The following is a 16,329-nucleotide window of genomic DNA, read 5'->3' as shown; positions in this document are numbered from 1 at the left end:
CATGTCCCATACCCCAGAGGATTCCATACCCCGTGGTCCCGAGGGTTCCGTATCCCGTGTCCTGGGGGTTCCATGCCCCATATCCCGGGGGAGCCATGACCCGAGGGTTCCACCCAGGGGATTCCATATCCCGTGGTCCCGAGGGTTCCATATCCCGTATCCCGTGGTCCCGAGAGTTCTATGCCCCGTATCCCGGGGGACTCCATATCCCGTGGTCCCGAGGGTTCCTTATCCCGTATCCCATGCCCCGGGCGGGGGGGTTCCATGTCTCTTATCCCGAGGAAGCCGTGTCCTGTGAGGTTCCATATTCCATATCCCGCATCCCGTGTCCCGGGGTTTCCATGTTCTGTATCCCATGTCCCGCGGGGCTCCATGTCCCGTATCCCGTATCCCATGTCCCGGGGGGGGGAATGGCTGTGTTTCATGGGGGTGCTGTCTCTTGGGGGGTGTGTGTGATTACATCCCTTCGCGGGATGTTTCGGGGGGACGGGGATGTTCCACAGGGGGTCTGTATCCCGCGGGATGGGATTCCCTGTCCAGTGGGGTTCGTGCGTCATTGGGGGGGGATCCCTGTTCCATGGACGGGTCAGTATCCCGCCGGGTTCTGTATCCTGGGGGGGGCGGCTACATCCTACGGGTGTAACGGGGGGTCCATGTCCCATGGGATGCCGTACCCCCTGGGAATGGGGTTCCTTATCCCGCTGGGTTCCGTATCCTACAGGGGGGCGGCGTGTGTAATGGGGGTGTCCATGTCCCATGGGATGCCGTATCCCCTGGGAATGTGGGTCCTTATCCCACTGGGCTCTGTATCCTGGGGGGGGCGGCGTGTGTAATCGGTGCTCCCTGTCCCATGGGATGCCATATCCCCTGGGAATGCGGTTCCGTATCCCTCCGGATTCTGTACCCTGGGGGGCGGCTACATCCTACGGGTGTAACGGGGGGTCCGTGCCCCACAGAGGAGCCTGTATGCCACGTGTGGGGCGCTCCCTGTCCCACGGGATGCCGTATCCCCTGGGAATACGGGTCCGTATCCCAACGTGTTCCCTCCGGGACTACATTTCCCATGATGCCCCGCTGCCCGCTCCCCTTCCCATGGTGCCCCGCGGGCGGCGCAGTGTTCCCGCTGCCGGCCCGCCCCGCCATGCTGCGGGCGCTGTGGCGGAGCCGGCCCGGGCTGCGGCTGGGGCCCGCTCCGGGGCCCGCTCCCGGCCCCGCTCCCGGCCCCGGTCCCGGTCCCTGCTGGGGGCCGCGGCTCGTCCCGTCGCGGGGCCGCAAGACGCGGCACGACCCCCCCGCCAAGTCCAAGGCGTCGCGGCTGAAGGTGCCGCCGCCCGTCGACCCCGAGGAGCTGGTGGTGGTGACCGAGCGGTACCGGCAGCACCGCCTGGTGCTCGGAGCGCTGCGGTACCGCCCGCCGCGGGGGGGGGGGCCGCGGTGGGGCTGGGGGCGCGGGGTGGGGCGGCTGAGGGGCGGGGGCTGTCGATGGGGCTGGATGTGGGGCCGGTTGTGGGGCTGCGGTGGGGCAGGGAAGGGTTGGGGGCTGTCGATGGCTCGGTATGGGGCCGGCTGTGGGGCAGGGGAGCGTTGGGGGCTTGTCAGTGGGGCGGCTATGGGGCAGGGGAGGGTATAGGCCTATCAGTGGCTCTGGGTGTGGGGGCTGCTGTGGGGCAGGGGAGCATTGGGGGCTTATCAGTGGGGCGGCTGTGGGGCAGAGGAGGGTCGGGGGCTTGTCGGTGGGGCGGCTGTGGGGCCCGGGATCGTTGGGGGCTTGTCAGTGGGGCTGCTATGGGGCGCAGGAGGATTTGGAGGCTGTCAATGGCTCTGGGTGTGGGGTGGCTGTGGGGCAGGGGAGCGTTAGGGGCTTGTCAATGGGGCAGCTGTGGGGCAAGGGAGGGTTTGGGGCTGTCAATGGTTCTGGTTGTGGGGCTTCTGTGGGGCAGGGGAGTGTTGGGTGCTTATCAGTGGGGCTGCTGTGGGGTGCAGAAGGTTTTGGGAGCTGTCAACGGCTCTGGTTGTGGGGCTGCTTTGGGGCAGGGGAGGATTGGGGGGACTGTCAGTGGCTCTGAGTGTGGGTCTGCTCTGGGTGAGCTGTGGGGCAGGGGAGGGCTGGGGGGGGGCTGTCAGTATCTCTGACTGTGGGTCTAGCAGTGGCGTGGGGCTGGCTATGGGGCAGAGGACCGTTGGCGCTTGTGGCCATTTTGGGCTGCTGTGCTGCAGAGCTGAGTTGTGGGGCTGCTTGTGGGGCTGTATATCAATCTATGTGGCTGCCGTGGGGCAGGGGAGAGTTGAGCGTTTAGGGGCCACTTTGTTCTAGTGGTGTTTGGACACGCTGGGTTCCTGTGGGGGGCTGTGTACCAGCGTTCCTGTGGGGCAGGGACCGCTGTGGGGCAGGGTTGGGACGCTCTGGGGTCCCCAGAGGAGCTCAGCAGCCTCCCCTGTGCTCGTGTCCCCCCCGGCAGGGCCGAGTTCAGGGCCGAGGTGCTGCGGCGCCGGCGGGAGGCTCTGCTCTCGCAGGAGGACTCGGCCGAGCTGCTGCAGGAGCATCGGCGCCTCATGGCCTGGAACGAGGAGGAGAACGCGCGGCAGCGGGCGCGCAGGTCAGCACCGGCACCCCTGGGTCACCCCGATGGGGCAGACCTCTCAGAGCATCGGGTCCAACCTTTACCGTGTCCCTCAGTGCCACGTCCCCGTGTGTTTTGGATGGTGACTCCAGCCCTGCCCTGGGCAGCCTGTTCCAATGCCTGAGCACCCTTTGGGGAAGGAATTGTTCCTCAGCTCCATCTAAACCTGCCCTGGGGCAGCTTGAGGCCGTTTCCTCTTGTCCCATCCCTTGTTCCTTGGGAGCAGAGACCAGCCCCCTCCTGGCTCCATCCTCCGGTCAGGCAGTTGCAGAGAGCGAGAAGGTCCCCCCTGAGCCTTCTCTTCTCCAGACTAAACCCCCCGAGGTCCCTCAGCCGTTCCCCATCACACTTGTGCTCCAGGCCCTGCACCAGCTCCGGTGCCCTTCTCTGGCCCCGCTCCAGCACCTCAATGTCCCTCCTGTAGTGAGGTGTCCAAAGCAACCTCCTCCAGTGGAAGGTGTCCCTGCCCGGGGCAGGGGTTGGAGCTGGAGGAGCTTTGAGGTCCCTTCAACCCAAACCACTCCGGGATTCCATGAGCTCAACTTGGTCCTTTAGAGCTAAACCCGCACACGCAGCGGTCACATCTCGCTGCTGATGGGGCAGGTCATGGAGCTCCAGTCTTTCTCCCCGTTCCTTCCCGCTCCATCCTCTGGTCGGACCCAGGAAGCATCCTCGGGATGCGCTGGAAGCGTGTCGGTGCTTCCAAGGAAATCGCTGTCTGCCGAACCTGGAAAACAGGAGGAGGTTCAAGGGAAAAGCCCGTCAGTGCCGTCCCCGTGCTTGTCCTCTGGCCAGAGCAATCCAGCTTCCACATCCTGCTGGGAGAATCCCATTGGATCTCCCATACTGAGCCAGTCCCTGCTGGCTCTCAGGTCTGCAGTGCCGGTCTCTTGGAAAGCTTTTCCATTAGGATTTTCCCTATTTTTTCTCTCAGAGGAGGATGGAATTCTCTCCATCCCCACTCTGTTCATCCCAAGCTCTCCATCCCAGCTGCGCCGCTCCTTCCCGTTTACTCTGCTTTGCATCCCAGGGATTTACATGAGCCACCCCACAGACCATGCCCATTCATCTTTGCTTTTCCTTTCCCTTGTGGCAGGGAGGAAAGACTTAGGAAAGAAGAGGAAGAGCAGAAGAGGCAGAAGCTGAAGGCTGCCGAGACCCAAGCCAGGAAAATGGAAGCTTTCCTGAAGGAGAAGGAGAAGGAAGTTCTCCAGCTCCAGGTGAGAGCAGCACGACGCTGCCAGCGCTCCCTGCGTGGGCTTTGATGGGAGCCGTGGGGAAGCTGGAGGCTTCCTTCCCAAAGATCCTTATGTTGGCACCTTCCAGGAGCGCTGACAGCGTGTGGATGGGATGAGGGTTGAGCGAGAGCTCTGGGAACAGGGTGGAATCATCCCAAGGGAGGGAAGAACAGTTTCCTCCTCCTGGATATGCGGCTCCTGCTCAGATCCTGGTGGCACCTCAGGGTCTCTCAGAGCACCCGTGGTGCCTCATCCATGTGTTAAGAGCTGCTCCTTGTCCTTCCTTCCTTTAGGAGGAAGCCAAAACCTTCATCACGGTGGAGAACCTGGATGCCCGGATCGAGGAATGCCTGGATAACCCCCGCAACTACAACTTCGCCGTTGACAAGGAAGGGCGCATTGTCAAGCGGACAATGTTGTCCTGACGGCCCCAAAGCCTCCACTTACGAGCCGGTTTCTTTCCTTCTGATGTATAAATCCACTTGGAATTGGTGGAGAATTCCCCTGTGGGTCTGGCTGTGCTTCTTCGGAAGGGTTAATGCCTGTGGGAAGGAGGGTGAGGGAGAAACTTGGGCTCACAACAAGTGAGCCTCAGCCCTGCTGCTGCTCCTGTGCCTCCTGCTCTGCCGCTCTGATTCCACCTCCCACCGCATCCCTCCTGGTTTCACACACAACATGGGGGGGGTGGAAAACGGGAATGATCCCAAGGCACATCCTGCCTCTGGCTGTTTGTGTGTCCACCCCTCTAGGTGCTTGTGAAGGAAAAGGGGTCGGAGGGGCTCTGTAGGAAACACCAAGCCTCCACTTCTTGTTGTTAGGGGGAAAGAACTCATTGTGCCTCTGGATCCTGCTGTGGCTGAGGGACCCCTTGGTTCTGTGTCTGCTTTAAACCCTTCTTTGCCCATCTTGGCTGTGGCCAAGTGAGAAAATGTGCGGAATCACTTCTGATCCTGGCATTTATGTGTCTCTGCCTTCCCTTCAGCCTTATTTTACTCATCACCTGTGGCTGCTTCTGCCTCAGAGCTCATCTCAGTCTCCCCTCTGGCAGGTTAAAGCCATTCCCCTTGGCCTGTCCCTCCAGGCCCTTGTCCAAAGCCCCTCTCCAGGTTTCCTGGAGCCCCTTTAGGCACTGGAGCTGCTCTAAGGTGTCCCCTTGAGGAGCCTTCTCTTCTCCAGGCTGCCCCAGCCCAGCTCTCTCAGCCTGGCTCCAGAGCAGAGCTGCTCCAGCCCTCGCAGCAGCTCCGGGGCCTCCTCTGGCCTCGCTCCAGCAGCTCCACGTCCCTCTTGTGCTGTTGCCCCAGAGCTGGATCAGGACTGCAGGGGGGGCTCCCCGGAGCGCAGCAGAGGGGCAGGATCCCCTCCCTGAGCTGCTGCTCACGCTCTGGGGGTGCAGCCCAGCACACGGGGGGTTCTGGGCTCAAGCACACACTGAAGCCGGGTCATGGGGAGCTTCTCCTCACCCAACACCCCCAAGTTCTTCTCAGGGCTGCTCCATCCCGTCTCCCCCAGCCTGTGTCTGTGCTGGGATTGCCCCAACCCAGGGGCAGGATGTGAACTCCATGAGGTTCACATGTTCCCACCTCTCCAGCCTGTCCAGGTCCCTCTGTATCCCATCCCTTTCCTAAACCCACCTTTTCCCCTCCATCCCACCCTCCATCCCTGCACCCTTCAGGCACACAAACCCCCACAGCCCCTTGTGGTTGTTTTTCTGTACAAGTTTTATTTCTCATGAAGTTCATCGCTTCAGTGCGAGTCACAGACTTGGCTCATCTGTTCCCGACCTGACGGGGGGCTGCTGCAGTGATGGATAAAGGATCCTGCAGGTTCTTCTCCCCGGGATGGTCTATGCAAACAGCGCTTCTTGGTCGCAGGAGGAGTCAACCAGGCAACCCTCTGCATGGGAGGAGAAAGGGGATGGAGTGAGACAGCACGAACCAGCCCTCAGGACCCCCCCAGAGTGGGTTTTAACTCCATGGAGTTCCAAGCTCCTGTTCCCTTCGTGTCCTGAAGCTCCCCAGGGTTTGTAGTGGGATCTCTGGTAGTATCTAGCTTAGGGAGGAGGCTGGAAAAGCGTGATGAAAGCAGGAGGGAGCACGAGCTGCTGAGCGCCACGGGAGCTCTGCTGCCTGCTCAGCCCCTTGGTTGCTTTCCTCTATCCTGAAACCTCAGAGTCTCTTATCATCTTTCCTGGGGTCAGGCTCAATCCTGCCCCAAGTGGGGTGGCCCTGGGTGGATGGACAGATCATAGACTCAACCGGGTTGGGAAAGACCTTTAAGATCATCAAGTCCAACCTTTACCAAGGCCACCACTAACCCATGGCACTGAGGCCTCGGCTACACGGGGTGTGAGCACCCTCAGGGCCGGTGACTCCAGCCCTGCCCTGGGCAGCCTGTTCCAATGCCTGAGCACCCTCTGGGGAAGGAATTGTTCCTCAGCTCCATCTAAACCTGCCCTGGGGCAGCTTGAGGCCGTTTCCTCTTGTCCCATCCCTTGTTCCTTGGGAGCAGAGACCAGCCCCCTCCTGGCTCCATCCTCCTGTCAGGCAGTTGCAGAGAGCGATAAGGTCCCCCCTGAGCCTTCTCTTCTCCAGACTAAACCCCCCCAGGTCCCTCAGCCGTTCCTCATCAGATGCACAGGACAAAGCAGGTCCCTTGGTACATGTCCCCTCTCCCCCTTTCCCATCACAACCCTCCGTGCCCTGTCCCATGGGGGGACGCGGACCCACCGGTGCCGCAGCAGATGCCGGGGGCCGCGCAGGTCCCGCTGCCGCTGCCGCAGGGTTTGTGTCCCGCCTCGCAGGGGGTGGGCAGGAAGGTTTCCTCCTGGCACCGCAGCGCTTCCGAGGTGCCCACGTAACAGCCCAGCTCCTCTCCGCAGCAGATGTTGGGTCCGAAGCAGCGGCCCTTGTTCCTGGGGCCGCAGGGCAGGCACTGCTCGGGAACAACCATAGCGGAGCGTTAACCGGGAAGCGCCTTCAATCAGTGCGCTGCGGTTGAGCCCTTCCCTTGGTCTTTGCCTCCCTTTTGCTGGCGTCTTCCCTCACGGAGCCCCGGGAATGTTGGGAAAAGGAAAAGACGGGACTTACCTTCCTGATATCCATATCCAGGACAGCGCGTTTGCCCCCGATGGGGCAGTTCTGGATGTAGCAAGCGGAGGAGAGCGCCAAGAGCCCTAAGAGGCAGACAGCGAGAGCTTTGCAGGGCATGGCTGCAGGTTGGGAGGCTTCCCAGTTTTCCCCTCTGGAAAAGCAGCCCTGGATATATAGTGCCAGCTCCTACTTACACATTCCGGCACCAGCGTCACCCGTCTCCCTTAAGAACCACAAGGAATTGCTTCCCACACCAAGGGCTCTGCTAATAGCCGGAGGTCGAGGACGTGAGGTCAAGGCCAAGGTGTTGGTTTGCTCCTTGGTGATGAGTCCGACCGTGATGGGGAGGGAACGTGCAGAGGTTGTGGATCAGTTTGGGGCTCGGGTGCTGTCTGTCTCTGCCAACCCCTTAATGCTGTGGAGCTGCGGCTTGTTGCTCCATATTCCATTTGGGACCACTCTAGTGTTGTTTGGGGTGGGATGGAGGAAGGCGTCCACCCAGGAGAGGGGTGAGAGGGGCTTCAAAATCCCTTCTGATGGGGAAAACGAACCGAAATCCTCCACTGGGATCATCCATGGGATACGGGGTGGGAAATGATGGGTCCTTCCCACCCATCTCTGCCTGGGTTGGGGATGCTGGGTTCAATCTGCTTTGGGATGATGGTGACCCCAATCCCGTTGCTTGCTTTCATCTGACTGCATTGGAAACATCAAATCCCATCGGCAAAGGCCTGAACCCCAACATTTCCCTGTTGGCTTCTGCCCTGGAGCTTCAACATGATGCCCTGGACCACGTCACTGCGGATGCAGCTGCGCAGGCTCCCGCTCACCCCAACCCTTCGCCTTCGTTACCACAATTAAGAGCTGAATCAATTCCTCTGCTATGGACAAACCTTAATGCCGAGGCCATTATCCCAGTCCCTCCTTGTGCCTCCTTAATTGGGGATTAGGCAGTGCAGAGCTGGAAAGCCGCGACCTCTCCTCATCCCCTCCGGCTTGCTTTGAAATGTGCCACTTAATGTGGCCACAGTGAGGGCAGCCGGGTCCTGGTCACACACCCGGGGTCGGGCAGCCGGGCCCTGGGGACGAGCCACGCACCGCTGTCCATGTTAATGGGTTGGAAATGGGGCTCAGCACCAGTCCTGCAGCATCCCAGCGCCTCAATCCCGGCTGTGGTATGGGATTGGGGAGGGAAAAACACCCTCCTGGAGCCCCCCAAATGGGTCTGGGGTTGCCCTGATGCCCATGGGCAGGGTTGGGATGTGTCTGGTGTGGAAAACCCCCTCAGTTATCAGCTCCTGGTGCTTTTTGGGATGTTGACCCCCCGATGCCAAAGCTCCCATCAGTATCCCGCATACTAGCGCAGCCATGCATCCCCGATGCTGCAGGAGATGTTGTGGTTCACATCCTGCATCCCGGGGTGCAGCACTGAGCTTAATAGCCCAGTTCCTTCATCCCATGTGTTCCCAGCATGGAGTGACCCATCCATGCTGGTGTTGCCCCTTTCCCAATGATTTTGGGGGTGATTTCGGGTCTCCCACCTCCCCAGGGCTGCGATATTGTCGGGAGCAGGCGCTGGGTGAATCCTGCACCCCCTATAAGGTGCAGGATGAGCAGGATGGGATCCGCTGGACTGGTGGAGCTCCACCTCCCGAAGGTGCCACCTCCCGCAGGGACATTATAAAGGACGAGCTGTCCCCACATCCCAGCCCAGAGAGAGCCGGGAGCAGGGACCCTGCAGGGTAAGAGATCAGGGAAGGGGAGAGGGTTGGGATAACGGTATCCCAAATAAGGGGTGAGGGTGGGATAACGGGGGGCTGATCCGACCCATTTAGTGATGATGATGCTGGGAAGATGCAACCAGCCCGTTGTATGAATTTGGGAGCTCAAATCTTCCTGCTTTTAGGGTTTTTTTTTGGATGTTTTTCCTTATTTTCTATCATTTTTAGGAGCTGTGGTTGAAGCAGCCCATTGTGCTGGTTCCTGAAGGGAATGAGGCTCCGAATCTGCCCCAAGGAGGGGTCTTGGCCAAGAGGTAACAGGATGGTGGCACATCCCATCACTGTCCCCGGGATGCTGGGCGGCTCAGCACCCATGGGTGCTGCAGGGCTGCTGGGGTGGGACTCAAAGGGCAGCTCTGCCTGAGCTTCTTGTCCTTAGTGCTGTAATGACAGGGACAAATCCTGCTCCCAACCCAGCAAAACCACTGAGGATGGGAGCAAACAGCACGGGAAGGGATGAGGATATGGGAAGAGGCACAAAGGAGACCCACCACCCTCCAATGCTGCCCCACATCCATCCCCAAGCCCTCTATGGGTCCCCTGGAGCCCCCCATGACCCATCCCCAGCACCCAGGACGAAGCCACCACAGTGCACAAGGACTTTTATTGGGTCTGGTATTTACAAGGCTGGGGTTTGGGGTGTTGGTGATGGTTGGGGGGACACACCAGGCTCAGAGGGTGGGATGCTTGCCCTGCTGCTGCCGGTTTGCCAAGTGCATGAGCTTGAGGAGCAGGTCTCCGGCCGAGCCATCCAGCACCGTCAGGTTCTTCTCTGCTGCCTCCTGAGCCCCATCGCTGCTCTCATCCAGGCAGGCAGTGTCCATCGCACAGGTCTCTTCAATGGAAACCAATACATCAGGGGACGGGTTATTTAGGAGCAGGAGTGGTTCGTTTTCGGGTGGGGAAGGGGTTGGTGGCACCAGGGGAGCTCATGCTCCAGTTTTGTCCCCTCTGTTAAGCAGGGAATGGGGCTGGCCGGGGTATTTCCAGCACATTGAGGAGGGTGCATGTGCCCGGATGGGAGATATCTCATCACGGTGGTTCAGGAAGGAGCTTTGAGCCCAAAATCCTTATAGAACCATGGAATGATTTGGGCTGGGAGGGAGCTTAAAGCTCATCCAGTTCCACGGGCAGGGACACCTTCCACTAGAGCAGGTTGCTCCAAGCCCCTGTGTCCAACCTGGCCTTGAACACTGCCAGGGATGGGGCAGCCACAGCTTCTCTGGGCACCCTGTGCCAGCGCCTCAGCACCCTTATGGTGACCAACTCCCTTCCATTCACCCTAAACCCGATAATCCCAAACCCACCCCAAATCGCCGCTCCGTGCCTCAGTTTCCCCTCAGTGAGGCGAGCACTACGAGCAGCCCGACCCGTGCCGCTGTGACCCACGGCCCCGGCTCCCCCGAACCGCTCCATCCCGCTGCCCGCTCTCACCGGGGGTGCAGCAGATGCCGGGCGCGGCGCAGCGGCCGCCGTTGCCGCAGGGCTGCCCGCCCGCCCGGCACGGGGAGGGCACATAGTCCTCCTCAGCGCAGCGCCGCGTCTCCGCCGTGCCCAGGTAACAGCCCAGCTCCGCACCGCAGCAGATTCCGGGCCCGAAGCAGTTGCCTCTGTTGCCGGGGCCGCAGGGCAGGCACTGCGGGGAGGGATGCTTCGGTCGGCGCAGAAACACGGGTTGAAGGGAGCTTAAAGCTCCTCCAGTTCCAACCCCCTGCCACGGGCAGGGACACCTTCCACTAGAGCAGGTTGCTCCAAGCCCCTGTGTCCAACCTGGCCTTGAACACTGCCAGGGATGGGGCAGCCACAGCTTCTCTGGGCACCCTGTGCCAGCACCTCAGCACCCTCACAGGGAAGAGCTTCTTCCTTATATCCCATCTCCACCTCCCCTCTGGCAGGTTAAAGCCATTCCCCCTTGCCCCATCATGTCCTTGTCCCCCGTATCACACCCTTCTTGCACTCTCTTGTATTGCTTTGCCAGCCCTTGCAGGTACCACCCTGGCACAGGGTGACCTGTTTTGTCCCCATCACCAGCAGCGTGTCCTCATGCCGCAGCACTGGCCCCGCTTTAGGGGCTCCCCATTGCCCCCCCTGTGCTCCACGGCTGTATCCTGCCCCCCCACTCTGCTGTGTCCAAGCTTGAGGCGACAACAGCATTTCGGGATGCTCATCCTCTGCCACCACCCCATCGTGTGTCCTTGGGCATGTCCCCCAACCCTCCCAACCAACAGGGTAGCATGGCACAGCCGAGCGTGCCCATAGGTGACGGGGAGCCTCTGCACCCCATAGAGCTTCCCCGTGCCCCCCAAGTCCCCATCCCAAGTCCCCAGACCCCTATCCCATCCCATACCTGCCGCAGGGCTGTGTCGCTCAGCGCCCGTTTGCCACCTCGGGGGCAGTTCTGGATGTAGCATGCGGAGGACAAGGCGAGGAGGCAGAGGAAGGAGAGGGGCAGCGAAGGCTCTGCCATGGTGCCACGGGTGCCGCTCGCTTTGCATCTGGCCCCGTGCTGTGCGAGCCGCTATTTATGCTGCTGTCACCCCTTCCCAGGGGAGGAGGAGGAGGAGGAGGAGGAAGGAAAGGGCTGGGTTGTTGTTTTGTTGCTTTGCTGCTGCTTTTTTTCCTCTTCCCTCCCCAAATCGCATCCAGGCAAATCTGTGACTGAGATGATTCAGTGCTGGAGCTGAGCCCAGGGATGGTGAATCCCACCAGCACCCCCCGAGCCCTGGCTGCTCCGAGGGGCATCCCAAGGATGGCCATAGGAGGGTCAGGGTTTAGGGAGGGGAAGATGCTGGTTTGGGAGGGATGCAGGTTTGGAAGATGCTGGATTTGGAGAGATGCAGGTTTGGAAGATGCTGGGTTTGGAGGGATACAGGTTTGGAAGATGCTGCCTGGGGAGGGATGTGGGTTTGGAAGATGCTGGGTTAGAAGAGGTGTGGGTTTGGAAGATGCTGCTTTGGGAGGGATGCCAGTCTGGAAGATGCTGGATTTGGAGGGATGTGTGATTGGAAGATGCTGGGCTGGAAGGGAACCAGGTTTGAAGGATGCTGCTTTGGGAGGGATGCAGGTTTGGAAGGTGCTGGCTTGGGGATGGGGGATGCAGGCTTGGGGCCAGCTGGATTTGGAGGGATACAGGTTTGGAAGATGCTGGGTTGGGAGACATGTGGGTTTGGAAGTTGCTGCTTTGGGAGGGATGCAGGTTTGGAAGTTGCTAGGCTGGGGGCAGGGGGATGCAGGTTTGGGGCCAGATGCTCATTGAGAAGATGCTGGCTCAGAGTGGGGTGTTGCTTTGGAGGGATGCTGCTTTGGGAGAGGTGCTGGTTTGAGAGGCATGAAGATTTTTGGGGGGTGCTGGTTTTGGAGTGATGCTGATTTGGGGATGGATGCTCAGTCAGAAGATGCTGGTTTGGGGAGGGGTGTTAGTTTGGAAGATACCGGTCCAGAAGGGATGCTGCTTTGGAAGGATGCTGGTTCAAATGATGCTGGTCCAGGAGGGGATGCTGGGGACACCGATGGGCTCCAGGCCAGGGGATAACTCTGGGGTGCACAAATGCACCCTCCAACCCAAAGGGGCTCAGCTGCAGCTCTGGACCGCACAGCACCAAGGGGCAGAGCAGGACCCTGCCACAGCCTGAGCCCAAAGGGACCCGTCATTGCCACCCGTGGCTCATCCGCCTCTTTTTATCCAAGAAGGCAAAGAAACCAGCGGCAGAGGGAGCAATAAGGAAAAGGCACCTTTGAGGCTGGCATCGACCCTCCTGTTGGCAACCAGCGGGTCCTACCTGTGCTGAGACCAGAACACTCGTGTCACCGATGGGCTGTTGGAAACGTTGGTACAGGGAAAACAGCAACAATTCCCCTTGCATCCAGCCATGAATATTCCTGCTGGTCCCAAATCCCCGCCCCAGCAACTCCATGAGTGACCTCAGCAGCATGTAATTAATATGTAAAGGGGAATCAGGCACTTAATGAGTATCTGCTGCTCTTCCCTGCCCCCAAAAGCCTGGGCCTGTCTGATGGTGATTAGAAGAGGGTCATTTGGGGGTGCTGGGAGGGATGGGGTGGGAACTGGGGGGTGCTGACAGCAGTGGTCCAGCCTCTGGATGTTCAGCCCATGCTGAACTCATCTTCATCACAAATGGGGAATGGAGGAACCATAAAAATCACAGAATCCCAGCCTGGTTTGTGTTGGAAGGGAGCTTAAAGCTGATCCATTTCCAACCCCCTGCCACGGGCAGGAACACCTTCCACTAGAGCAGGTTGCTCCAAGCCCCTGTGTCCAACCTGGCCTTGAACACTGCCAGGGATGGGGCAGCCACAGCTTCTCTGGGCACCCTGTGCCAGCGCCTCAGCACCCTCACAGGGAAGAGCTTCTGCCCAAGAGCTCATCTCAATCTCCCCTCTGGCAGGTTAAAGCCATTCCCCTTGGCCTGACCCTCCAGGCCCTTGCCCAAAGCCCCTCTCCAGGTTTCCTGGAGCCCCTTTAGGCCCTGGAGCTGCTCTAAGGTGTCCCCTTCAGGAGCCTTCTCTTCTCCAGGCTGCCCCAGCCCAGCTCTCTCAGCCTGGCTCCAGAGCAGAGCTGCTCCAGCCCTCGCAGCAGCTCCGGGGCCTCCTCTGGCCTCGCTCCAGCAGCTCCACGTCCCTCTTGTGCTGTTGCCCCAGAGCTGGATCAGGACTGCAGGGGGGGTCTCCCCAGAGCGCAGCTGGAAATAGACGCTCGCCCTCACTCCTGCGTGCCTCAGTTTCCCCTGGTGGTGAAGTGATGCTCTGGGGTTCATCCCCCCTCCAATGTCCCTCTCTGGTGCACAGCACGGTGCTCACTTTACTGTCCAAAGCATGCCAGTTTTGCCAGGGCGGATTGCAGTGGGACCACAGATTCCTTAGGGATGCTCGAGCAGAGCAGCAGCCCCTCCCACCCTACCCAGGGTACCACTGTCTCCTTTGCTCCAACCAGGGCTGCGCAAGGATGGATCATTGATCCATTGATCCAGCCTAAAAGGGATGGGGATGAAGGTGGGGAAAAGCTATCTCCAGCCACCCCAAGTGATTCCCAGTTGTGGCTGCCCCATCCCTGGCAGTGTTCAAGGCCAGGTTGGACACAGGGGCTTGGAGCAACCTGCTCTAGTGGAAGGTGTCCCTGCCCGGGGCAGGGGGTTGGAACTGGATGAGCTTCAAGGGCCCTTCCAACCCAAACCACTCTGATTCCATGATTCTATTTTGTGGTGCTGGGGGGCCTGTCTCCTGCCCTGTGATTCTGGAGGGGTGCATCCACCTGTGGATGTGATGGTCCTATTTTTGGGTCTAAAAAGACGGATAAAATGATGTTGAAAGGAGGGCTGAATGTAACCACAGCCCCTGACTCATGTCTCTGTGGGACCAAGGGAGCGGCGAGTTCCCAAACTTGCCCCGTGCCCACCACCAGAGACACTGAATCACCTGCTTGGGGCAGCCGTGGGCAGCTTTAATGACCAATATTATCACCACCAGCCACGTTTCCCCAACCAAACCCTTCCCTTCGCAGCGGGAGCCGAATCCCACTGGCACTGCAGGACCGAGGAGGATGCAAAAGCCCTCGGCTGGGAAAACTTCTCTTTAGAAGAACCCCAAATGTCAGCTCTAAATTGGGTGTTAGACGCTCCTGCTCCGTCTCTTCATTACTGTATCGTAAAATTACATTAGCTGGGAATGATCTGCATTCAAATGACTCTGTGTCTGGAATGATAACGGGGGAATATGAGATTAAAATGTAATTATGCTCTTTAAAGTCAAGGAAGGTTAATAAACTGTTTTTTTTCCAAGTTGCAGAGGCTCCGCAGCCGCCACGCGGAATCACTTACAGGAATCAAGGGGAGGATGAGGTGGGAAGGGGGAGGCAATAGAATGTGTAGGAAACATAAAAAGGGGGTTTGGGGGATGCAAATATTGGTGTCAGATGGGGTGAGGCGTGGGATAAGTGATCCCAGGGTGACGGGGTTTAAGCAGCATCCTCGCTGCGCAGTGATGCTCAGTGGTACCCGGGGTGATGCAGGGCCCCCAACCCACACCCAGCTCCTAAGTGATGCTTTGGGGCTACACGAAGTCATGCCCCAAACCCCCCCCCATATCACAGGCTCCCTTCTCTGTGTCCCCAGCACTGGATTTGCTCTGCCACGTCCCTGCTCTTCCCCAGGCTCTTCCCAGAGGAGCCCCCTTCGTTAGCGTTGATGTCCTAACGACATGCGAGGCGGGCGATGTGGGTGCTGCAGCATTCATCGGCACTGTTAGCTGCCTCCTGCCTCCAGCCCTGCTCACCTCATCTGCTGCAGGAGAGCCCCAAAGGCCTGCCATGGGGTGGGGAGCGGGCAGCAGCCTCAGATCCACCCCTCCAGCTCTTCCAAAACATCAGCAAAGGGGCCGTGGGGGGCTCAGCCACGGAGCTTCACTGCTTGTGTCCTTCCCAATTGCTTTTCACAACAGAGTGCCCAGAGAAGCTGTGGCTGCCCCATCCCTGGCAGTGTTCAAGGCCAGGTTGGACACAGGGGCTTGGAGCAACCTGCTCTAGTGGAAGGTGTCCCTGCCCATGGCAGGGAGGTGGAAATGGATCAGCTTTAAGCTCCCTTCAACCCAATCCAGGCTGGGATTCTATGATGGGAAATGGGGTGTCCAGCAGTGACCTGCGATGCTCCTGTGCTGTTTCACACATTAAACACCCTCCGGCTACATCTGCAGCTTCAAAGCATCTTTGCTGCATAGAAATGACAATGATTTTCCAATCCTCAAGCAATCACACCCTTGCACACAGCCAGGGCAAACCACAAGTAGAATCTTCCCCATTCTTCATTAACAGCAGAAGCTTTGTGAGCTTCGAAGCTTCCACCAAGGTTTTTGAGAGCCAGAACACAGGCAGGACAAAGGATGGAGGTTGCAGTGCTCCACAGATGTCAAAGTGACAAAGTTCAATCACAATTAATCAGAGGACGTTGGGTACCACAAGGAAAACAGGAAGATTTTCACTGACCTGTGCGTTTGCTGTGGCTGGAGGGGGATGCAGAGAGGAGGAGAAACTTCTTGAACACATTGCTCATGTACTGGGGATAGAAAGCAGCTCAGACTGGCAAAGGAGCGCTCCCTTCTCCTGTCTGGGTGCATTATTGCTCCTCAAACGGGCCTGTCTGAAGGGCATTTAGCAGAGAACCTGCCTGTCACCAGTGTCTCACCCTGTCACCGTGAACTGGTGGCTGACAGGGGGTTAACTGCTGATGATGGAGGGGATTTTGCACCTCCTGCCTGAGCACAGCAGCTTCTTTTCCCCTGTCAGGGCTGAAGATGTTCCTCTGCTTCCATGACGTGATGTGAAATAGCTTTGATAGCGCTCATTTAAAGCAGTGCAGCAACATCAAGGTTTGCTGGGCGCTGCGGTCCGAATCCATCCCGCTGGGACGCAGACGTCGCGTCAGGAGGTCGCTGAGCAGCGAGGGATGGATTTGGCCCTCCTCAAAGGGCTTGAATGGCAGCGACAGAGGAAATTGCTCAGTTTCAAAGGCTGTTCCCCACCTCCCAAGGAGAGCACAGGCTTTGTGCCGGGAATTTGCTGGTGGCATCTGCCCATTCTGCACAGGAGATA

The 16,329-nt window shown here is 59.2% G+C and overlaps 3 protein-coding genes across 4 annotated transcripts; 1 reads left to right on the top strand and 2 right to left on the bottom strand.

Annotated features, from left to right (window-relative positions):
* The first annotated feature begins 1,051 nt into the window (after positions 1-1,051).
* On the top strand, positions 1,052-4,362 carry MRPS26 (mitochondrial ribosomal protein S26). Its single transcript, XM_030491579.1, has 4 exons — positions 1,052-1,404; positions 2,460-2,597; positions 3,718-3,841; positions 4,153-4,362. Exons 1-4 carry the CDS (start codon positions 1,064-1,066, stop codon positions 4,282-4,284), a joined length of 735 nt encoding a protein of 244 aa, XP_030347439.1. The 5' UTR covers positions 1,052-1,063; the 3' UTR covers positions 4,285-4,362.
* A 1,197-nt stretch (positions 4,363-5,559) lies between these two features.
* LOC115610397 (neurophysin 1-like) lies at positions 5,560-7,115 on the bottom strand. Its single transcript, XM_030491877.1, has 3 exons — positions 6,946-7,115; positions 6,586-6,790; positions 5,560-5,752 (listed from the first exon to the last, which is right to left on the bottom strand). The coding sequence occupies exons 1-3, from the start codon at positions 7,063-7,065 to the stop codon at positions 5,703-5,705; spliced, it is 375 nt and encodes a 124-aa protein (XP_030347737.1). The 5' UTR covers positions 7,066-7,115; the 3' UTR covers positions 5,560-5,702.
* Positions 7,116-9,314: 2,199 nt separating this feature from the next.
* On the bottom strand, positions 9,315-15,033 carry LOC115610861 (vasotocin-neurophysin VT). Of its 2 annotated transcripts, XM_030492931.1 has the most exons (4): positions 15,018-15,033; positions 11,077-11,268; positions 10,164-10,365; positions 9,315-9,564 (listed from the first exon to the last, which is right to left on the bottom strand). In XM_030492931.1, exons 2-4 carry the CDS (start codon positions 11,194-11,196, stop codon positions 9,401-9,403), a joined length of 486 nt encoding a protein of 161 aa, XP_030348791.1. In that variant the 5' UTR covers positions 11,197-11,268; positions 15,018-15,033; the 3' UTR covers positions 9,315-9,400. The 2 variants fall into 2 exon arrangements, with proteins under 2 accessions (XP_030348791.1, XP_030348790.1); XM_030492930.1 differs by lacking the exon at positions 15,018-15,033 and having other exon boundaries at positions 11,077-11,501.
* Positions 15,034-16,329: the final 1,296 nt, after the last annotated feature.

This window comes from Strigops habroptila, chromosome 7, assembly GCF_004027225.2.
Source record: "Strigops habroptila isolate Jane chromosome 7, bStrHab1.2.pri, whole genome shotgun sequence".
NCBI classification, from domain to species: domain Eukaryota; kingdom Metazoa; phylum Chordata; class Aves; order Psittaciformes; family Psittacidae; genus Strigops; species Strigops habroptila.
Note: the sequence above shows the minus strand (reverse complement) of the source record. Positions and strands in the feature narration are given on the sequence as shown.